Source organism: Glycine soja, chromosome 5, assembly GCF_004193775.1.
Source record: "Glycine soja cultivar W05 chromosome 5, ASM419377v2, whole genome shotgun sequence".
In the NCBI taxonomy this organism is placed as follows: Eukaryota; Viridiplantae; Streptophyta; class Magnoliopsida; order Fabales; family Fabaceae; genus Glycine; species Glycine soja.
Window position 1 is genome coordinate 37,542,912 of NC_041006.1, and position 24,366 is coordinate 37,567,277.

General features: G+C 34.4%; 1 protein-coding gene across 2 annotated transcripts; it reads right to left on the minus strand.

The window, feature by feature from the left end:
* Positions 1–440: 440 nt before the first annotated feature.
* LOC114412999 lies at positions 441–23,081 on the minus strand. 2 transcript variants are annotated; one of them, XM_028377141.1, is made up of 14 exons: positions 22,909–23,081; positions 22,140–22,821; positions 18,794–21,956; positions 16,331–16,468; positions 5,143–5,311; positions 4,895–5,047; positions 4,264–4,407; positions 3,858–3,935; positions 3,512–3,765; positions 1,957–2,163; positions 1,780–1,872; positions 1,578–1,682; positions 1,066–1,476; positions 441–689 (listed from the first exon to the last, which is right to left on the minus strand). In XM_028377141.1, the coding sequence occupies exons 2-14, from the start codon at positions 22,601–22,603 to the stop codon at positions 564–566; spliced, it is 5,505 nt and encodes a 1,834-aa protein (XP_028232942.1). In that variant the 5' UTR covers positions 22,604–22,821; positions 22,909–23,081; the 3' UTR covers positions 441–563. The 2 variants fall into 2 exon arrangements, with proteins under 2 accessions (XP_028232942.1, XP_028232941.1); XM_028377140.1 differs by having other exon boundaries at positions 3,858–3,941.
* Positions 23,082–24,366: the final 1,285 nt, after the last annotated feature.

Sequence of the window (24,366 nt, forward strand, 5' to 3'; positions counted from 1 at the left end):
GCTAAAAAAAACACTAAAAGCCACGAGGAAAGATCATCGAAGTAGCATATGCTAAAATATCAACATGGGACCCTCCATAGTATTGACATAATTTCATTTATTTGCTAGCAAATCCACAACTTGATTGGCCTCGTGTAAGGTATGAGAACCGAGACCATCTGAAAAGCTAACTAATGAATGAAAATTAGGCCAGAGTTGAATATAGTGTTTGACAAGTAATTACAACTAGTTATATTCCTCATGAAAATTCCTTTCATCTAAAACATAGAGTAACAGAATCACAGAGAGTCCGAGAGAGTATTGGTTCTTACGATTAAAAAAAGACCCAAGACATGTAATGATATTGGAAAACGATTATTATCCAAAGAATATTTGTTTCTATTTTGCTAAATCAAACATTAAGTGAAAACGAAGATGTTCACAGCCAAGGCTAAGGCATATAAATAACTCCGTTTACCAATTAGCAATAGCATGTACTCGAATATAAACATAATCCAAAAGAAATTTACTACTAAGATTGTAATATATGAACCAGAAAGGTTGTAATTGCATCCTTCACTTTCCTAATCCATACGATGTCTAATTAATTCTGATCTAATATCTGTTATCACATCCTCTGCCTCATGGAGTAGTGCTTCAAGCTCTGCGACCTTTCTTTTATTTTTTGATGAGGTCTGTGCTTCGGTTTTCTATTGATAAAACAGTAGTTAATGCCATTTTTTGAAACAAGAACACGACAGTGGAAAATTTTAAAGATGGAACATTCACATGAAATATGAAAAACAAAATAAAATAAACGCACAGAAAGTGAAGGCATAATTTAATAATGTATGCATCTAACTAGCAAGTAAATAACTTATTCTGTTAGTTAGAACTGGGAGAAAGTGACAAGATTCAAGAAAGAAATCTAGAACAGAAACAACTAATTAGTAATCTCAATCCCAAAACAAAGACTAAAAACTCCAAACATTGTATCTCAAATATTAAAAAAATAATACTTTATTTCAAAATGTAACTCAACTTAAACCAATGTACAAATAATACATTTATCTTTTTTATACTTACTTGAGGAAGATACTGAGACAATGCAGCCTGGATGGTGGTTTGAACCTGACTGCTGATCTCCTGCATCTCATTTTGACGATCCGATAGACGAGCTTCTATCTCCTTGCGTTTCAGCCGCTCCTCCTCTAGACAGGACTCAACCTCAACAAGTCTAGCTCTTATTTCATTGCATTCTTTCCTAGCATTCTCTGTCTCCTTCTTTTGGGCATCCAGTTCAGCCTGCAGCTGTTGAATTGTACTTGAGCTTGATGATGATGACCTTAGTCCTGCTCCAAAACCTTGCGTAAATGATTTCTTCCCAACCATTGTCTTGAAGGCAGTATCAATGTTTTCTTGTTCCGTTGTTTCCACCACTTCCGGAGAATCTTCTATTTGACATCTCTTCTCATTAGTTTGTTCAGCAACTTTGTCCTACAATGAATTGGTACAACAATTGGTCATTTAGAGAAGACGGGGAACATCAAATCAAATCATATATAAGAAAATATAGCAGTAATGTAAAATGCAGTTACATTGATTTCCTTAGATGCTTCGTCAATCCATTCCCCATTTCCCCTTTTGTGTGTCAACTGGCAAAATGTCTGCAAATCAGGCTCCTTTCCGGTCACTGGGTCACGCTGTTAAAATTATGTTTATTAAACATTATACAAAAAATGTCATAAAATTAGATGAGACAATCATAAGAGCAAACATTGAGTTCAACAGAAATCTCACTGCATCATTGCTGACTGCTAGAAAGGATTTTGAGCCTGCAGTATGATGTATCCGGTGTTTTGCCTTATTTGCCTTGTTTTGTACGCTCATTATCTGAAGATTGACATAGAGCATGTTATGAAATTTATTGACATTCACAGGGCAGAATGGTGCATAGACGTGCATAAATTAATGTACCTCAAAATAAGGGCTGCTAAAATAATCAACCAAGAATTGCCAATCAGAATCATTAATATCATCAGGGACATGCTTCAAGGCTTCCTCCTTTGTTTCAAACTTTAAGTAATAATCATGAAGCCTGGAGCGCCAATTCTGATATAAACGGCCTGCTGTACGCAGAATAGCCTTCCGTACCATATCTGTATCTCGAAGTCTCCAATTGTTCTGGGAACAAGAATTAAAGCAAAGAAAGCTACTTTACCCAAACAAATTTGAATAGATTAATATTAAGAAATGAAGGATAAAAAATTTACACAAAACAGACCAAATAGAGCAGCCTTACAAACAACAAGGCAAGATTTCACTTAAAGCACACATACACACAAAGAAGTGAACAAGCTAGAGTGATAGGAACCTAGTATCTTGTCAGAAAAAAAAAAGGGAATTGTCACCTTAACAACAGCCTAACTTGCATATCTTTGAGGGTCTGCACCTCCCTATCCCAAAGGCCCCAATTTTCTCCTTTCCTCTCTTCTTCTATTCTATTTAGGATAATATAAAACTTAAGTGTCATTCTTTAGGTTGTAATGTTCTTCTCTAACTAAAATTAGTGTTTCACCTTGATAGGTAACCCATGGTGACCTTTTATATGCGGATTGAGTGAGAATATTAGAATACTACATAAATGAGAAGCTCCCTCAGAGACATAAAAGATCTTACTTAAAGTGTGCACAAATACAAATACAATGGAGTACCCAAAATGAATATATATACACTATACGAAATTTCATAAGGCTCTGAACACATGTTTGCTCTAATAACTTTGTACTTAGTCACATGATTAATGGTACTACACGAAAGTACAAATAGAGAGCTTATGAAAGAAAATGGGGAAAAATTAGATATATAATCAGAAAATTAATGGTACTGCACAAAAGGACCAGTAGAGAACTTAAGAGCAAAAAGAGACCAACTGGAGCGGCCTTACAAACAACAATATCTTAGGATGAAATATATTCTACTAATAGAAACAAAGAAAAGAAAAGATCAACAGGGTGAAGTAAATCAGTCTTTGCACATAAAAGGATTGGATAAAAAGAATCACTAAGTAATTATCATGATCCAAATAGCCCAGACTAGTTCATATATCCCTCTACTTATTTCTGCATAACAAAATGAAAACTGTTCAGAATTGTATAAAAATCTAAGGTATTATGAATTCTGGGAATGATATAATAAAGGAGTTTAGAACTCTGTCTGTTTTTCTAGTGTCCAAAAAATCTATCAGCACATTCAAATCCACATTTAGACCACTCTCACACCCACAATCACAGCCATGCCTTTCCTTTATACTTCCACAAACAGATGATCCCTCATGCATACCAGCATCCTTGGTCAAAGTCAACAATTTGCTCAAAGGCAATTTTACATCTCTCTCTGCATATTAGTTAAAATAAGCCCCATTCCCAGGGAAGCAAAATCAAGGAATGCCGTCCACAACCAGCAAAAAAGTAAATTTATCCAATAAAGGCATCGTCAATCATCTACAAATCACAATTAAAACCAAACGTACCAGAATATTTTGCACTATTGTATCCCTTGTACTTTGTGGAACTTTCTTCCACTGGAGCACATTAAGACGGGCATTTTGGCGAACAATAAGAGAAAGATCAGTTATGAAATCATTGCGTCCTGGACCTACTGCTACCAGCTTTGTAGGATGAATGAGAACATCCAACTTTCCATCTGCACTCTTTCGACGCTTCCTTTGAAGCGTCAAACCTCTTGTCTGTCCTCTTCCCTTTCTTTTAGGCTGGACAGTTATATCTGAAACACAACATATAAAATAAGAGAAGTGTCAAATAAAACCTTAAAGCCAGAAAAAATAACCACCACTTAAATGAACACATCCAACTTTCCATCTGCATTTTGTTGATGGTTCTCATGATTTATTGACTCTCTTGGTTGCCATAATCCCCCTTTCCTAGGCACGTCAACTGCATCTTAAACACAAACAAAAAAAGTTGAATTGTTGTTGAAATTGTTCCTAGCAATCAATTCCAATAATGGCATACAGGACAACCAGAAAATTGAATACCACAACAGAATTATTAAAGCCAATTAATAAGTATGCCATGCCTTTAGGTATCGAACACGATATCTTTCATGGAAAAATAATCTGAACGAAAAAATGTCATTTTTTTGCCTAATAGCAATATTATACATGCCTTTTCTTTCTGACAAACTTAAAATTGCCTTTAATTAGAGAAAAGAGGGTATATAAGTAATAAACAAGACAATAAAACATATACTAATCAGTAGTACCATCCTCCTTCTCCTCCTTATATCCAGGACTGACTTCCATCATATTTGATGGATTACTGTAAAAGTTCTCGCAATCAGCATTCTCTTCACAGTACTGCCGCCTCAACCCTCGTGGTTGTTCTTGCCCATTTTTGTTGGGCACAACTGTATTTAAATACAACCAAATATTGAATATAAGACTACTACCAGAGAGAAAATTGATGACAATATAGGTAACACAGAGGATGATGAAGCAGCGAGAGAGGGAGAAACAACAGTGAAGAACTCTCTTCTTAACACAGTAACTAATCACATTAGCTTAATCAACATACCAAACAAAAAAAGAAACTCCTAATATCATTACAAATGAATATTATAAAGGACCAAAATAACACTTACTGTCAGAGCTATTTTAGCCTATTATTATTAGAAAGTATTGCCATTGGATAAGCTTCTTGATATGAACAAACATTATATTTTCATAGGGAAATAAATTTTATAATAGCATGTGGTTCTCTTAAGTCCTAATATCAATACCAATCCATCATTTTTGCTAATAAGAGTCATTATAGAATAGAGAAGAGGGGAGATGAAATAAACAATAAAATAAGAGAAATCATAACCCAGGTGTTATCCTAACCACTAAACATACCTTCATCTTCTGGTTCTTCACAGCCAGGAGCAACTTCAACCATATTTGATGGATTAGTGCAACTATTCAAGTTGCCATGGGCACTCTCTTGACAATTCTTCGCCTGTGATCCTTTTGGTTGTCCCTGTCCCTTTTTCTTAGGCATAATGGTACCTGAGTCACAAAGTTGATATATGACAACAACAGTTAGCATTTTCCTGCAAAATACAAATAAAAAGGATAATAAGATAAAGTCAATCCATGTGTACCTTCCTCCTGTTCCTCAATAAAGTCAGGATCAGATTTCAACACATTCAAAGGAATATTAGGAGGAATGACGAATTCACCATCCGCACTCTCTTTAACCTCCTTCTGAACATGTGACCCTTTTGGCCGTCCTCTTCCTTTTCTCTTTGGCATGGCACCCGAAAATGAATTCTGGAAAAGAAAAATCAGAAACAAGAACAGCATATCATATTCTCTCATAGAGGAAAATCTTAGTCAGCCTGTTTAAAGTGGCATTTGGCAATGGTATATAATCATTTCAATTTACCAGCCTAGACCTAGAACAATCAATTTAATTACCAGCAGCTGCACTGTATTCAATTTCTAATCCTCCACATTCTACACAGATAACCGGACATCTAATTGCTCTTACAACCCACCAAAAGGTTTATTTTTGCAATGAATTTAATCCACCCACGCACCAAAACTAGACTCAGCCATCAGGGGCTGCAAACAGATTAGCTATTATCTTCAATTAATACAAAATACGTTATCAAAACATAACTAAACTGAATAGACTGCCTGATGCCATACATGCAATCTGAATCATTCATATTAATCTAATCGTTGTAATTAAATGTTTTCATTATTTTCACGATATCAAAAAGTTCTCACCTGATACACTCCTATTAGCAATTATGTGCAAGCTGAACAAAGGAAATATAATTTATGCATATTTAAAGAGATAACAAATAATAATAATACAAAATGGTTGCCTTTAGGAAATGACACAAGAACTTCAATACTACTACTACTACTGGTATGACATCAGCTTCAAGAGTAGAAGGAAACCATGAATAGTAGAAGAGAAAACTACTGGTATGACACACAACACAATGGGGGGAAAAGAACGAGGAAACAACAAAGTGAAAAGTAAAGAGGAACAACAAAGTTGGAGGGGGTTTCTTGATGGGGTTGTCAATGGGTGCATGGAATTGAGATAATCGTATTTCCTACGTAAACTTAGGTACCTTCGTCGTATATTAACCAGAATTGAGAACCATGCAATGCAATGGTTGAAAACAAAGAAAAGTAAAGAGGAGACTAACCGACCGGAAATGACAGACAGTGTTCAGAGATTAAAGGATGACAAGGTTGGTTTGAGAATGCGCCAAAGGGTTATTTATACAGAGAAGACGAAGCTCAAAGGTCACACCTTAGAGACAAAACAAACAAAAAAAAAAAGACTTTTATAAAGTTTAAAGTTTAAACACGACTAGTTAATTTAATGCTGAATTTGTATCTCAATGTTATTTTTAAGGTTTGATTTAAGTCTTTGAAATGGCCCCCAAAAACAAATTTAAGTCTTTAATTTTTTTTATATTTTAATCTTTAAACTTATATATGTTACTATTACTTAAAATCTGATATAAAGGTCTAAAATGAGAAAGAAAAATATTTTAAAGAACTTAACGTATTTGTTTGATTTTTTCTTAATTTTTAGAACTAAAATAACAACAATATATAAATTCAAAGAATAAATTCTATTTACTCTTAAAAAGTGAAGTTTTATTTTTATTTAAATTTTAAATAATTTTCCTCCCCTTGAAACACAAATAACTTTGCATTGCAACAAATAAAAGTTAATCCAATTGATAAAAAAATATATTCATATTTTACAAGGATACAAATTTGATTTCCATTGTTATTCTGAAAACCTTATTAATAGATAATTTGTAACTATCTTTATTAATGCTCATTGAAGTTTACTTTGACCCTAGTAAACTTTTCAGGACCCAACTTAAGTAAGCTATTATACAACAACAAAAATACTTAAATGAAACTACTCTATCTTCGTGAATTGGTGGGAAGCAATGAAATGGACTGAAGCAAGGTGGGGAGATGCTGGTCGAAAGACTTAAATGTGCAGTGTATGATGACTGAACTAGCTGCACATCAGGAGACTTAACTAAGTACAGATCACAATGGGTTTCAGGTAATTTTTAGTTATTGTCTTTTCAAATTTTATTATGTGGTTGGCATATTGGTTTCTTCCAAATGATTAATCAGTTCATTCTTAATTTGTCCCATGATTTATTTACTATTTAAATGCAGAACAGTTGGGAATGAGGATGTCTTTCTCATTTTCTTAATTAAAAAATTATGATAACAAAACTAAACTAAACACACGGCACATGCCTAAGGATATTAGGATAAGCATATATGTTATGTTCCTATTACCTTTAGTGAGGAGGAGAAGAAATGATAATGGAATGGCATGTACATTCCTATTATCTTGTGTCGCAAATTTATATCTGGCATGTACATTCCTATTATCTGGTGTCGCAAATTTATATCTGTTTGTTTCTTGGGAATGTTTTTAACCAGTTTTTTATAAAAACTTTTTTGGGAAAGAGGTGAAAATCTTACTTTTAATTTATTAAATTATATAACGTGTAACTCTTTAATTTTTAAGAAATTTATGTAAAGATTTTCATTAATCACCCATATACAAGATTTTTAAGAATCATAATTTTCATACTTGGACTCCGAAGGGGCATCGTCTTGGAGTCTTAGGAGAATGAGAACTCATTTTCATTTCATTTCATTTTCTGACTCATTCTCTTTGATTGCTTTAAGTCATCCTTTTTTCTTATTCTTTGTTTCTCAGACTAAGCTCTTCAATCCTTTCTTTTGTGCATCTTGCTCCCATGCATTTCCGGATCAACCAACCGGCTATTTACAACAAAAAGTCTTTCCTCGTTTATCAAATGTCAATCGAAAATGAAAAAAATAAAATCTGGATAAATGTCAATACTTAATACTTATTACGGGTATAAAGATAAAAATTGAAATAAATAATTCTGGTGACAAACAAAAAATCCCTATCCAACGCTGCTTTATATACAAGAGAAATTTTATATAGTAGAGTTGTAAGGCATCTCCTACAGAAGTTGATAATGATGCTTCGTCACTCGCACCGGTAATTTCTGCCTGCAAGGGAATTGACAAGTTGTTATGCATCTATGAAACACCGATATCGACATGGACACCGGACTGTAATATCTAAAATATAGAATGTGATACGGGTGTCGTGTTGGTGTCGGACATTGACACGGACGCGTGTCGGACACCGGACACGATAAAGGACTGGAGTGTCCGTGCTTCATAGTTATGCATTGACAGCACAGAGCAATTGTATGGTTACTATTTTGCCTTTATTTCTTTCAATTAGTGGCATACTAACACAGACGATAAAGAGATAGTCGATAGTATATTGGTTGTTCTGCTTTGATAAAATGCAAACACTTTCCATTCCTCTTTGGCTTTTTAGACTAATTTACTATTTACCTTAGCTTTACGATATTTCTCAAGCATGCGATGGTATTGCTCACGTGCATTTGCTGATTCGACCATGGACAGCACCAGTGAAACAGCCTCCTGAATTTCTACATCCACTTTTTTGTTTTTGGAACACCTTGTGAATATCTTCATCTTCGTTAATTAATGTCCATCTCTTGAAATAACTAGGGTTGATAATAAATAATGCCGTTGAAGATCAAAGCATGCAGGTGCATGCGTAGCTTGCCTATAACCAACTTTTTTATAAAAAAAATCAATATATATATATATATATATATATATATATATTCACTTTCAGGGTATCTTTAAGTGCTAGTTATATATAAATTAAGAATAATATCTATGTAGCTCTCGGAATTTATTTTGTTCTAGTCAAACTATAAAGTTAACATCTGTTACCTTTTCCTTCACTACTTTTTGATTTTGGCCCAATGCAAAGAAATCTTTGCCACCTCCAATAAAGCGACTGGCACGAGGCTAGTATATTTGTCTTACGGGACTAATAGGGGATAATTATTACTCGTATTTGCCCGCTCTGTTATGATTGGGCAAATTTACTGTAAGGGGTCACTTTTAAAAAGTATTTACGGATTGGGGTTTCTTTTTAAAGAAATTGCAGGGGGGGTCTGATTTATGATGTGCCGCCAATAGCTTTGGCGGGACAAAATAAAAAAAATTAATTTATATATTTTTTCCTAACTGATGCCGCTAATAGTTTAAGCGGGACCATGCTGAAGAAGCATGCCGCTGATACAAATGGCGGTACATGCACAATGTTTGTTAAAGATACAAATAGCTTAGCTAGCTGCGGATAATATAATTTAAGCACACACTCACTCAAGTCTACACAGGAATGCTGATAAAAACACGTGCTTCGCTTCACGAGACTGCTTCAAAGTAGCAGCCACTCATTTTATTACTAGCAAATTTAATCAGATTTAGATCATATAAAATACTAATAGTAAAATAAGTAATAATATCTATTCCTGTTTATGTCTAGAAGAATTATTAATAAATCTTACTATTTGTTTAGATAGATAGGCCAAAATAAACAAGGAATAAATGAGAAAGTTTATCCCTAACATTGCATATTTAAGAGAGTTTTAACTTAAGAAGTTCACGTAATCAGTGTTTTAAAGGAAATAATTAAGAAATTAATGAATAAAAGTTTCGACTAAAAGTTACATTAAAATTTATTAAAAAAATAAGACAAGAATACGATAATAATAGATAATAAATATTCTTCATTTAAATTGATTGACTTTTGACATTTAAAAAATCATATTAACTGTGTATTCAATTTTTAATAAAACATTAAAATTTTTATTTTAAATTTTTAGTTTTGTCTCCTAATATATACTTATTATTATAATCTTCGAATATTTAATAACATATTTAAAGAAATTGAAAAAAAATAAAGATATTTTAGTAAAATAATATTATTAATTAATCATTTAGTTTATATAAAAAAAACCTTGACAAATGATGGTCTTTTGTTTACATGCAACAAAATTTGTAGTATATTAACAATGGAATCCTTTTTTTTGCTTAAATAATAGATTTGTACCGCCATTTGTATTGGCGGCATGCTTCTTCAGCATGTGTCCCGCTATTTGCATTGGCGGGTTGCGGTCCCGCTTAAATCATTGGCGGCATCAGCTAGGAAAACATATATAAATTAATTTTTTTTTATTTTGTCCCGCCAAAGCGACTGGCGGCACACCACAAATCAGACCCCCCTTGCAATTTCTTTAAAAAGGGACCCCAATTCGTAAATACTTTTTAAAAGTGGCCCCCTACAGTAAATTTGTCTTATGATTGCAAATTTACATAATTGGGGTAATTTTTCGAAAAGATTATAGAAATAGGTAGATTTTGAAAATATTATACAATATATACATAAGTCGTGTTTTAAAATATAATTTTATATAAAAATCGTGTTTTAAAATGTAAATTTTTAAAAAAATATATTAAAGTGGTGATTCGAAATACAACTTCAAATATTTATATTTTTTTAAAAACAAAATACTAAAATTGTGTTTTAAATCACAACTTCAAAAAATTTATTTATTTTTAAAAAATTATTAAAATTGTGATTCAAAACATGATTTCAATATTTTTTTTTTAAAAATTATAACGTTTTGAAGTTATATTTTAAAACATGATTTTTTTATATGAAATTATGCGACTTATCTATATAATATTTTAAAAATCTATTCATTCATGTAATTTTTTAAACAAATTACTCCACTTATGCAAATTTGCTGTTATCATCCCTACACAGTACACACGAATAAGACTTCCTATGAAATGGAAATAAACTTCTCCAATCTCCTCATGTGAAAATAAATAATGGGCACTTTCCCAAGAATAAAATATATGCAATGATAATTATCATGTTACCTCCTAACAAATGTGGAGATATTTTTTGCAACCTCATATTCCCATAAATAAATAAATTATGAAATAAGTATCTCCTTAATGTTCTGATAATCATATAAGTTTTTATTTCTTGTAATTTTTGGAAATAGATTGTTCCTTTAACTTTTATTTTGTTCATGACCATGTGATAATGTTTAGTGATGATCTGACCCTTTTTATTATTATTTTATTTTAAACTTAAATAACTTTTGGTTTTTATAAAATTATTTTTTTATTTTTTATTTTTATAGATTATATTTATTTTATTTATCATTATTCAAAATATTATCTAAAATGATTTAAGGATTAAAAATAAAACAAATATAATTTAATAAAAAAAATTGCAAGGATAAAAATTAAAAAAAGAACGCTAAGTTACCGTACCAAAAATGTATTGTTTGTTACGTTTTTCTGGCATCTAAACACCGCTAGAAATTGAATGACTGAAAATTTTCAAAATTTTCCCTTTTTCCACTTTGCGTAGTCATTTTCTCTCTCTCCTAAGAGGCTAAGCTGCTCCCTCCTCCGTTGTGTCCACACCCGCCACAAACCAACATCGATGTCTCCTCGTAACAAATCATCGGAACCAACACCGTGGTTTCAGATCTGGTGCTTGTCAACGACTCCGTGGGTCTCTTCATCACCATCGCTAACATTCATCGTCTTCGTCAGAGCAACAACACCTCCTTGCATTGCTCCTGGTTCGCTTAAACATGGGCTAGGATTCGATTCCCGACTAGGGTTCAACAACATGAAGGTTCGAGATGGTGGCGGCATGAAGAGGTCGCCCATGCCATAGGGGTCGCGAAACGTTGTCGGATGGAGCAGAATGATGCATCTTTTGCTGTAGTTGGCAAGCAAATCTTCACCCACACTGAGTTGAGTTGATGATGGTGATGGAAAGGATTTGAAGAGAGTGGGGCAACGCTGCTGTGGGAACCACACTGAGATGTTCAATGCCAAGGCCATCATCCTCTTCGGTGACATCTGGTTTCACTAATTCAATTCTGATCGAAGCCCAAATCTCGTTGGTGAGGAACACCCTTCGTGACCAAATCACGTCATTGTCCTCTGTAGTGGTAATTGAAACCCCCCAAAAAGTGATTGAGATGATGGCGAATCTGTGACAGCTAACTACGCACCACCACCAGGGGCGGCCCTCCCTTGAAGAAGTTCACTGCGCTCTCTGAGGTGAACATGGAGGACCAGGAACGGACAAAATTTTATATAGACTAAAAACACTTTTGAGTATTTTGCATGGGAAAAAACATATTTTGGCCAACTGATGATTTCTTGTTCTTATAATCTTATGTTAATTTATCATGAATACTTTTGATCCCCCCACCCCCCTCTTCGAACATCCAAAAATCAATTTAGTTTCACTACATTCTTGATGGTAAAATCATTTAACCCATTTTTTTTCCCACTTTTTTTGCCTTGTAATATGAGGTATTTTTTTGTCTTGTTATGTAGGCTACCTTTGATGATGAAGATGATTCAACAAGAGATTACATGCATTGGAACAATCTTTGATTAGCATTCATTGGATACTAGCTTGATATTTTGTATGTTCTAAGTTTGATGGATTGCCAGTAACATTTTTTGGGATGAAATGTATTTATGATCATATTAAATAATATTATTTACTGATAACTTTTTACTGAAATGTAGATAACATCAACAATATATTTTAAATTTGTCTATTTTTAATTTTAGTAATGCACATTTGCAAGACAAGTTTTTTTATAACTTGCAGGATTGACTTGCCTCATCCCCACTCTTAATGATCAAATTCTGTTCTCTGGCGCATGTATGTCTGTGCTCGTAGATTATCTCAATTGTTGCTGGGTTTTCGTCTAACCTTTGAACTCGTTTTCTTGCTGGGCACCAATGTACAAATTTATGTGCGCATCTGTAATATTCTCTGCAATGCAAACTAGTTGTCAATTTTTCGGCAAAACTAGAAAATAACTTCTTTTTATGTTCTTGATATAAACATTATTAGACTGGCAAAGTTAGTATGGTACGAACAGCAAATAAAAATATTAATAGAAGCCCCTCTTGTTTTAAGCGTTGATAAGGAAGTTGGAGAGGAAACCTACATTCTCTTTTTATCTTTTTAGTTTCTGTGAATGTTATAGAATAGTCTATGTCCAAAAATAAAGAATGAGGGCGAATTCTAGGGTGCGAAAGTGAAACTTTTTTCGCACCCTATGTAAGATCTTTGGTGACAGTGGTTCTGGTTGTGGCGGCGGAGGATTCTGCCAAGAGAACCACGATTTCCGCCATAACTCGCGTGTCGTGGTTCTGGAAGGGCTTTTCTTTGTTTTATGTGTCGAACTTGTGCCAGTTGGAGAAACAAGAGGCCCTTACGATTACGGAGGAAGAAAACAATTCCAAGGTGCCCAAGTTCTTCAACACGTTTGAGTTTATTTCATCCGTGTCTTCCGGGTTTGACCTCTTGAGGATGTTCCAGAGCAAGAGGAAGACACCGGCGGTGTTCATGTCAAAGTGCTCCGTGGCGGCGATTGTGGCGAAGTTTGCGGCAGCGGCGTGGGGGCTGAGGTTCCGCGTGGCGGAGGTCAAGGACTTCAAGATCCGGCTGCAAGGTGCGACGGAGGGGAGGAAGGGGAGGCTAGCGGTCACGGCGGAGGTGTTTGAGGTGGTGCTGGATGTCACTCTCGTGACAAAGACAATGGAAGGGGAGGGCTCCTGTTACAATCGGTACCCCAAACAGATCTCTACCATTTGATTTTTTAATTTTAAAATCGGATGAACGCGATATTTTTACCCAAACTTGCGTTGGGTGCAAAAGTAATTTTACTTTCACACCCTAGTCACCGTCAAGAATGAGATGTTATCTGGAGTTTGTGGTTGTTCTTGGTTTTAAATTTTAGTAAAGGTAGTTGTCAAATGAACAAGTTTTTGTTGAGAATTCCAATAACAAGTATCCAACAGAAAGCACTAATTTGGGCCCATTTGAAACCAGCTGACATGATCCTCTGGATAAATTTTCAAATTCCAGGTCATTTTAAAAACACCGGGCGCATAGAACCATTAAAACAAGGAAAGAGAACTCATTGTACATGCATATTTTATTTTCCCCTTTACGCTCCATTAGGGCCTCTGGTACTAACTAAACGAGAGGGATGAACCTTTCTGTCACATTCAAATCAGATGCCAATTATATAAACTTATTCTAGGAAAAAAATTTGCTAATTAAACTTGTTTAATTTATAACAAGAAAAAGTTAAATGAGAAAAGAGCTTTTAACTAACCTTGGATACTTAGCTCCAAGAATTTGCTTTTTCCCATATTTTCTCCAGATATATCCATCATCATAACACCCTTCCGCATTGACACGTATCTTTGCTGTCCAAACTTCTCTTCGTTTATAACCCTGTTAATTGCCATGCCAAAATATAAAAACCACAATAGTCTTTTATTCAACATGTTAGGTTCATGAAATTTATTTTTGTTTAACTAAAGACTATACACACCTACGGACACATCTTCACAGAGGAACTCAGCAACAGTATTTGATCTCGATTCATGAATAAAACTATCATCATTATTTTTCAGTTGGGGAAGTAGCTTACATTGTGTTGAAGCTAAAGATTGATTTGCAATAGAGAATATCTACCTTCTCAATCTTTTGTGGTATAATTGATGCATAGTCAAAGTAGAGAACAAACAATTTCAAGTTGCAGGCGTATAACTCCCTACTTATATGGCCATGCATCATACCTTCATTGGATTGACACATTTCCAAAGTGATGTTTTCCTTTTCTTTTCTTTTTTTCGTGACAGCAATGAGTAACTTAAGTTGCTGATAAAGAGTAAGCAAATTCCACTAAATATGGAGAGAATCCGACTCTGTTAGCACCTTCAGACCCCTATAAGATTCACTTATAACTAGGGCTGTGGCAACCACAAGGCCATGGCCATTTAAGTAGTTACCTTAAGCCTAAAAAAATTTATACTTTTTAAAAAATATTTATTATTAATTTGAATTATTAGGTGATAAATTTTATAGTAATATATATTACTATTTTTATTATTAAGAATTTAATTTTAAGATTGTATTAATTGAACAATTGAAAATACTTTTAAGTTCTACTGAGAATTATAATATTGAAAATCTTTATTTATTTTTAAAATAAAGATATTGCAAGAAGTATTGACAAAGAAATTCATATTTCACTAAAAATATTGTTTATTTACAAAAATTGTATTTTTCTTTCAAATACATGCATTATTTCTAATATTATTAGTAATAGTAGTAATTATTATTATTCTTGAAAGCAGTTTTTTAAACTAAAATTACTCCAATCTTTTTTATGTTACATACTAAAATCTTATTTGATATTAACTATGTTACGAAATAATTTGAATGATTGTCATTTTATATATTGAAAATAAAATGCTAGAAATACTTTATACTTTCTTATAAAACTTTGATCAATAATTTCGTAATTGATAAAAAAATAAAATAAAATTTGAAAAATAGTAAATTAAATGTTGAAGAGAAATATAGAAGAGAGCACAAAACAGAGAGATGAAGGATCTGTATTAGTGAGATGAACAACGCAAGGACAGAACAGTGAATAGAGCACGGAAGCAAAGGTCGCGGTTGGCAAGAAACAGTGACAGGTTCGCCAGAAAATGGCCATATAGGTCAGGAATGACTGGAGACTATGGAGAATAGAGACTGAAGAGGTTGGGGACGGAAAATGCAGGGAAATGCCAAAAATGTTGCCAGAAAAGGGTGTGTATTGGTGGGAAAAGGATAACAATATGTCATAACTGTGTGTAAGTGATTGAAAAAGTAGAGTTTCAGTTGTGATTCAAAGAAAGGGGAAAAATCATTGACCACTAAAATACCCTAAATAAAGTTGTTTAATGGTTAAATTAAAATAGGTTTTTTTGTGACCCACTCCAATAAAGCCTGCTCCAGGAGCAATTTATGCTATTTTGCTAGATATGGCAGCTGTGATGGCCGCTACTTCAAACTGATACACTTTTCAATTTTCGTAGCATGCTCTAGCCGCTCTATAATGCAATTCCGCGCTAGCACCACTATTTGTTGCTATTGGCAACTAGTCATATAAAAACTTAAAATAATTCTTTGCGTGAAATATGTTGAATACATTCAGCACATTGCCGATACTGAATGAATAAAGCAGCAACTACTTCCCTATCTGAATAATTAAATAACAATAATTTCCTTTGGTGTCACCATGTTTAGCATCTAAATGTTTTAAGTTTTCTTAAATGAGCTTTTTAGCACTTAAAATTATAATCTTTTTAAGAAAAATACATTCGACTTATAATTTTAAGGGTTTATCAGACATTCCTTTAATATAAGTAAACCAACTCGTGCATATAAGAAAACCAAAAGCAATCAATCACGAACGGTGACAAGGCATCTCAAACCTGCTTTATTACCTTTTTTGTTACCTCTTGAAATATCTTTGGCTCAGCAACGACTTTCCGCTTTTGGGCTTCACTGTTTGAACTACCCCTACCCACAGATGAAACTGGGGCTAATATTTTTGCTATCGACTGTTTAGAACTTGAAATTCCCTGAAAGGAAAACATTCAAGTAATAAAATACAAAAAAAGTTAAGAGGGTATTTGTTAGTCGTCATTTACAACTAACTTTTGTATAGAAAAGTTTTATAAAATGTATAGCTTTTCTCCAATTTATGGTTCTTTTTGTAGGTTTGTACATATTTTTTGGTTTAGTTTTATTTTGCTAGTAGATATACCCAATATTGAGCATTGATGCATTTTTATACTTCAATTTCAGGTAAAAATGATGAAAATTATGAAGGCTATTAGCTAGTGTCTCACTAAACGAGGCTTGTGCGCTTAGCGAGAATCATGCACTAAGCGAGACACTCAGCCCACTTAGCGAGTTGGGAGAATATGAGAAGCATCTGCGCGTCATCAGCTCGCTCACATAGAAGTGCATAGTTTAAAACACTATCGCAGGAAGCAGGATGGTCATTATATTAAACATCATAATGCAAACTAAATAGTTTATACTACATATATATTAAATACAAGAAAGAAAAAATCCAAAATTAAAGAAATTCATGATAAATAATAAGTCACACTTTATGCACAGAGTCACTATCAATCTAAGAACAAAAAAGGCATAGTAATAGTAATGAAGTGAAAGAAATGAAAGTTGATAGTGAAATTAATAAAAAAAGAACATAATGAGTTATATAAAAATTAGCATAAATGTGAACTTGGGAAAAAATGGTCTTGCAAAGAGTGAAGAAACAGAGGTAAAAACACAGATAACATTTTGTTGTATGGTCAAGGAAGAAGGGTTTGTAATCCTATTGTGTTTCTCAAGTAAAAAAGGCATTAGAAAATAGGGGAGAAATCATAATTTTACCCCAAACCCCCTAACCAATGTTGTTTCAGGGATAAAAAGGTGTTTTTGAAGCCTGTATCATAGTAACACCATTATAGCACATGAAAAGCTGCTACTTTGGCTACTATTGCAGTCACAATGACTGTTATTGACAACTACTCTGTTATTTGAATCCCACAGCAAGCCCAGGCTACTCTACTCCACTATAGCGTCACTATAACGCACTATTGACTACTTTGGTTAGACTTACGTGAGTTTAATTATTGCAGAATTTTTCAACTACTAGAACTAATGAAATGTACCAATTTATTCGGTGTTATACATATAGTAAACATATATATTTCATCTAGACATTGTAAACTGAGTTGTTGATTGTCTGCGTTGTTATTCCATATTTTTTGTTCTCAAACTATTTATGTAAATTTGTTCTGCTATCATTGGCCTACTTTTATACAAATCAAGCACAGGGCAGAATAGCTCCTAAGTGTCTCGTCATAGAAGTATGCATAAATTCAGTTACTACACGTATTTTGTAAGCAATGCCTGTAGTAGTAAGTTATAGGTAGATCGATTTTCCTACTAACAATTCCCTCTACAGGAGAATCTACTTAACTAATGTTTCCATTTTTTCTAGAGGTGTTCCATTCCACCCTATTTCCCTGATTTTTTTAACAGATCAAAGGTATATTCCTTTGAGAAATTAAAATGCTGTTATTGCTGCTTGCTGTTTCCATCCCAAGAAAGTATTTTAAGTGTCCAAGGTCTTTTACCATAAATTGTTTCAGAAAGAAAGTCTGTAGTAATAAGTAGGTTTGGCCAATTTTAGCCTCCATCAAATTGATTAACCATGTCTTCACAATAGAGTTTTGGTGTAGAGATGTCTCCAGTAAGATAGCACATCTTACCTTTCCCCTTGATAACAAGAACTGATTGGCACCATTCTTGAAATTTTTTCCCGTTGAGTTTATGTTGGGTTATTTGGAAGGAATGACTAATGTCAGCAAAGAAATGAGTGCAAGGTTTTGTAGCACCCTGGGGTTTGGCTGGTGTCTGTGTGCATAAGGCATCAAAAGACTTGGGAGTTAAAGGGTTTTGATTCCTTTTAAAGAAGTGTTTTTTATGATTGTAAACAAACATAAATTAACTATTTCTTTTTAAATATCTAAAAAATAATTAATTTTTTTTTATCAGAATCACTTTTTTTATAGAACAAACTGGCCTTTAATAATTACATATCAACAAATAATAATTACATGATTTCATAATCTATTTAATCTCATAATTCTTAGGATTTTTCAACAATAATAAACAATTCTACTAGTATCAGATATATATATCACATTACTCTTTAGGCTCTTTTTTGGAAAATGAGTAAGATATCCCCATTTCTGAGTTTGTTCAGGTACTTAAATAGTAAAAATAAATCATGGAACAAATTAAGAATCAACTCATTAGTCATTGGAAAATACCAACATGCCAATAACACCATGAAATTTGAAAAGAGGATAACTGAAAATTACCTGATATGTCGTATTGTGATATTCATTTAGTTGAGTCTCTTGAAGTGCAGCTAGTTGGTTCATCATGTCAGCCTCCTCATTAATTGGTGAAAAAATTCGCTCAAAATAATTGGGTCGACCAGCATCTCCCCACTCTGCTTCATTCCATTTCAATGCTTCCCACCAGATGCTTTCACCTTTGATGATCTTCAAAGATTTGCTTGACAACTCAGATTTGGAAAGACTTTGGAGTCTTGGGCAATAATAAAATATCATTTCTTCTATAAAAGGTCCAACATGCATGCCATTAAAAATGTTGACCAATTCAGGAAGATAGAGAAGTGATATTATTCTCAACTTGGGGAGGAAAAACACTGGTTTTTGTTCTGGTGTGGCATGACTTATCAGGGTGGTTAGTTTTGGACAGTCTTCAACAATAATCTCCTCCAAAAAGGAAAGTTTTTTAAGAGAATCTAAGGTGAAGATGGTAGTTAACATGGGGCAAGTGTGTAATGCTATAGACTTTAAGAAGAGAAAGAAGGGACTACTCCCTTCGCAGACGCTTCTTAAATTCTTCATATAGAATACACTCAAAAACTTCAACATTAGAGAAGCTGGCCCATCAGGTGAATTGCTTCCACTGACAATTGTTTCCATTTCATTACACTCTGCCAATATGCATACTTCCAACCCCCATAAATTCCTCAAATCAAAATCAGAGAGACTCTTGATGGTCATATGTCGGTCTAGGTACAAGGCTTTGAAGCGCCCAAGATTCATTTTCACTCCATTTGGAATATTCACACCATTAACAAACTTTATGCTATAGTCACAGTGTTTAAATTTTGTCTCCAGTTCAGGTGGTACACGCGATATTAAACGTCGCATATGTTGACCAACAACCAATCTGAAATTGAGAGATTTTTCGGCTGGTATGAATTCCAAGAGGTCAGCCTTTGGGATATATATACTCAACCTCTGCAAATTCCATAATCCAAAAAAAATTTCCCCCAAAACACTAATAACATTCTCATTCCATTGCTCATCTTCAGGGTCAACGTTGATGCTTAAATAATTCAATTGAGTAAGATTTGATACCAATCCTGGAGGAATAATTGTTGACCTGGAAGTTCCATCAAAGCAGAGGCTTAAGATTTGCAGGTTGATCAATTCTCGGATCTCTATTGGCAGATGGGTGATCAAAGTCCCATCAAGATCAAGCTCTTTGAGATTCTTTAGCTGTCCAATCTGATGTGGTAGTTCCATGAAGAGATCACAGCCTCTAAGATAAAATTTCTGAAGTTGTATTAATTTAGAGACAGAAGGGGGTAAATCCCTTATACTAGTGTAGGATAAGTCCAAGTGTTGAAGCAGGGGCATGTGGTTGAAAAATGAGTCAGGGATATCCATCAAATCAACATTGCCCTGCAACAACAACACTTTGAGTTTAGGGCAATCTGGTGATTGTGGTAATTCACATATTTTATTGTCCATCAATTCTATCCGAATAAGACTATGCCATCGTCCAATGTAGGGTGGCTCCGTCAATCCTAATGCACCATGCCTTAGGATGGAAGGCTTTGAGGTGTGCAATGATTTTATTATATCATAGGTTTCTATTGGCAAATAGACATCTCCACTTTCATATTTCAACAAGACAAAACGGTCTAGAAGCTCCTTCATGTGATATTGTAATTGCCTTCTGTATTCACCAAGTTCTTGCGTGTATCCTAATATTATCTTGGCCCAATCAGACACCAAGATATCATCTCTCACCCCATTTTTAATGTTGTGAACAGGCAAACTGAGTTCAAGGCAAAGCTTTTGTGCATCATCAATGTCTTCCCAGATAATATTTACGAATGCATTGACCATGACTCTACTAATGCCAATTCGGTCACTATCTTGATAATCATAGGAAGGATTCAGACTGCTTAATTTGTCAAGTGCAAGTTCCCACTGTTTAAAATCTTGCACATACATAAGATACTTTGACAAAAGGACAATGGCAAGAAGATGACCATGGCATTCCTTAACTATTTCCACTGCAATTTTCTGAATGGCCATTGATGAACTTACCATGCTACTGCTGATACAACTGCCCACATAGCTGCAGAAGACTTTCCAAGGCAATAGATGATCCTGGGTCCAAATATTCAAATCCATTGTGCATGCAATTCTGAAGTCACCATCTTTCTCTGCTTGTGTTGACGGCTCAGTTGTTATCAACACCACAATTCCAGTTGGAAAACGCAACTTTTGGAGGTCCAGCTTCTTGTTGCTATCTGCATCCACTACAATCACCAACTGCCCATTGCTTCCCATCTTTTCTTCAATGAAAAGTGTACCCAACATGTTATCAACTTCCATCGGCCACATGTCATCAACTTCCATCATCGTATTGATTTCTTCTTGAACTCGAAACTCTGCATCAGTCTCATATGTTGAGGCATTGATCCATAGGGCTCTAAGAAAATCTTTGTCAATTCCGAACATGTTGTGCTTATCTTCAACGGCTGCAACTATTTTGTCCACTACATATCTTTTTTCAGCCAAGTTTCTGGTTAACAGTCTGATATAGCGTGAACAGTAATCCCCACAAAACAAAGTTTGAATTAGTTGGTTAACTGCGAGGTCAACAGTTTGGTGGAGAATGGCTTCTGGTATTGCCTCAACATCATTGCGGCTGAAGATGGATCTCCTACCACGTTCTACTTTACTTATTATTTCCATTGGCATAAATCCCTTCATAGATCCCAGTGCCTTCTTTGTTAGTACACACCATGGTTTGTCCATAACAGTATCATCACCAGTGGACAATAACTGAGCTTTCCATTCAGGAAATGCACTAATCCAAGATCTTAAAATATCTTCCTCTACTAATTTCACAGGATAAGTCAACACAAGGCTGATAAAATCTCTTATCCTCATCAAACCTGACAGCTCATTGTATGAAAATTCATCTTTATCTGACAATGTTCCCTCCGCTTCACCTGACAGCTCATTGTATGAAAATTCATCTTTATCTGACAATGTTCCCTCTGCTTCACCTGACAGCTCATTGTATGAAAATTCATCTTTATCTGACAATGTTCCCTCTGCTTTATTTTGAAGAGTTGAAAATTTAGAACTCAATATACTTATTGTATATTGAACAAATTCTTCAATCTCTGTATATTGAGGCCTGAAATTTTAAAGAAAATGAAGAATGCGAAATCATCACCCAAGAGAAGCAAAACAGGAGAAGATAATAGAAGAGTAGTTTTCAACTTTTAAATACCATTTGCATCAAACATCAAACATTTATAATAAATTTGGACCCAATTTGCAAATTACATCTTTCATGAGATGAGAGCGGGTTACTTACTTATTTCGGATATACCAACCAGAGAGATTGGCCACTTGAGTCAGAGCTTTTCTCCATGTCTGCACTGTCTCCATCCCCTTTTTATTTACCAAGAATCTTTCTTCGTATTTCGAAAAGGCTTTCTCGTACCATCCAGTCTGTTTTCGCACATCTGATGGATCAACATCATAAAAAATAGGCAGAACACGTCTTGGCGAAAATTCAACGCAATGGAAGATCTGTGATAGTTCACGCAAACACTGAGTGGAGAAAGCATAGTTCTTGGAAAGGACCACAATGAAAAGGCGAGAACCCTCAATCGCTTGGTCGGGTGCTCTGGATTCGTCTTTGAAGGCAACGATGCCTTTTCTTATGAGAGCTTGAAAAAGAAAGTCTGTGAAGTTGCTGCGTGTGTCTGTAGCGTGGAAGCTGAGAAACACGTCATACGAAAAGGAGCTGCTTTGGGTCAAGGCCGAGGAAGCCATTGCAATGGCAAAAGTGGAAGTAAAAGGTTGCTTGTGCGTGAAAACTAAGGACAAGTATTTCTAGATTGATTGATGAAGGTAAGAGACCATCTTGTCCACAAGGCTCAAGGGCAAGCTGCGGATTGGTGGAGTTGGGGAGCACACGGATTGTGCTAGTGGGGAATGGTCTAGATGTGCCTGTTTTCCGTCAAGACAGATCCAATGGTACAAAAGCTCAGCTGAGAAAATAGTTGGAGTGAGATAAAGTGTCAACATTGAATAAAAGCGAAAAAGTTGAACATGAGAGAAAAATCATAAATCTAAACCTTAAAATTTTTGTTCGTGTGGGAAACATTGCCAAAGCACTCCGATAAAGAGGACCGAACTGCACAGATAAAGAGCCATACACAAATGCGAAAAGACATATGCAGTTGATCACGAAACAATTTATCGGTAGAAAACTTGTTTGGATAAAAAAAAATATTACTATAAAAGAAAGCACCAGTTTAGAGTAGAAGCAAGCTCAAGCTCATAAAACAAGAGTTAGGCACTACTAAAACCACTCTATGTTAGGGATTTACTTGGAGTGTAGTCAACACAAAAGATCCAAAGAACCATTCTTCAAAAGTCAAAACCGTGAGTGACCCACCATTCACTAAAATGCTTCACCTGATCAGCAATACTACTAGCTAAAAATAATATACAAAACGACTGCCAAATAAAGAAACAGCAGAAGCTCCAAGAGATTGCTTGTCCCTCAAAAGAAGCCAAAAAAATACCGTGAAGCTTCACCGCAACCAACCATTAATTGCTGCAAAGGTACGATAAAACATTAATGATCTGAAACCAACTAGTCAGAATGAGTCAAAAAGAAAATTTTGTTTCCAAAAGTCACTTCATTCAGCACAATGTAGTTCAGGAAGAAACGAGCACCCTCATGGTTGTCAAAACCGTGATTGTACTTTCAACTCGTGAAGGTCCTATAAACTTAATTTGTATTGACTCATAAACTCAGTTTGTTCAATATAAAAAATATATTAATATTTCTATATATAAAATCGGCTCGTAAACTTGTAAAATGGTGATTTTGATAATCATGCCTGTGAAACGGGTTTGAGAGCTTAGTAATTAAAGTTTGTATAACTATGAGTATCCTAGTTGACATCCACACTGCAATAAAGGGAAAGGACCCAAAAAAATTTGGTCCTAGAAACTTTAATGGAAAATATTGATATCATTTTTAAATGAAAAAAGAAAGCTTTAAATCTGAGAACAGTAGGAGACACTGAATTAACTCTACTTGTTAAAGAGAGCAGACCTTTGTCTCTTTTAGTTATGGCTTTTAGGAGCATGTGCAAGGAAGGACCTTAAATAAAACCCGCAACATTGCATGATAGTTTGTGAAAGTTTACTTTAAAACAAAGTTGGCATTGATTTCATCCTTTTGAGTTTTTTTTAGTGGCAGCAAATTGCCAAAGAGAAATAAAGCGAGAAAAGAGGCTTTGGGTGTCAAACTTTTTCCCTTTACTTTGGGCAATCTACTTTGGCAAGGATGATCCTTTCAGACAGAATTTTTTGGTCTAGACCACAAGTATTCTCAACTCAACTAAGATCCTATTCGAGTCGTATAGGAACACCTGAGCTTCAGAATTAATGGATTTAATATTATGTGTTAAATTGATATCTAGAGGGTGTTCATCATATCAACTGCACATTACTTTTGTAAGAATCTGTACATCGTTCTATTTATGGAACAGCTTAGACTGTGATCGAGGATGCTATTT

Bases quoted from the DNA above. Each gene is read 5' to 3' on its own strand.
- LOC114412999 (XM_028377140.1), bottom strand. From the start codon at position 22,603: ATGGCTTCCTCGGCCTTGACCCAAAGCAGCTCCTTTTCGTATGACGTG. The intron at 3,942-4,263 runs GTACTACTGATT...TTTGTGTTTAAG, and splicing joins TAAGGAGGAGAAGGAGGATG to ATGCAGTTGACGTGCCTAGG. The intron at 1,873-1,956 runs GTACATTAATTT...GTCAATCTTCAG, and splicing joins TTAGCAGCCCTTATTTTGAG to ATAATGAGCGTACAAAACAA.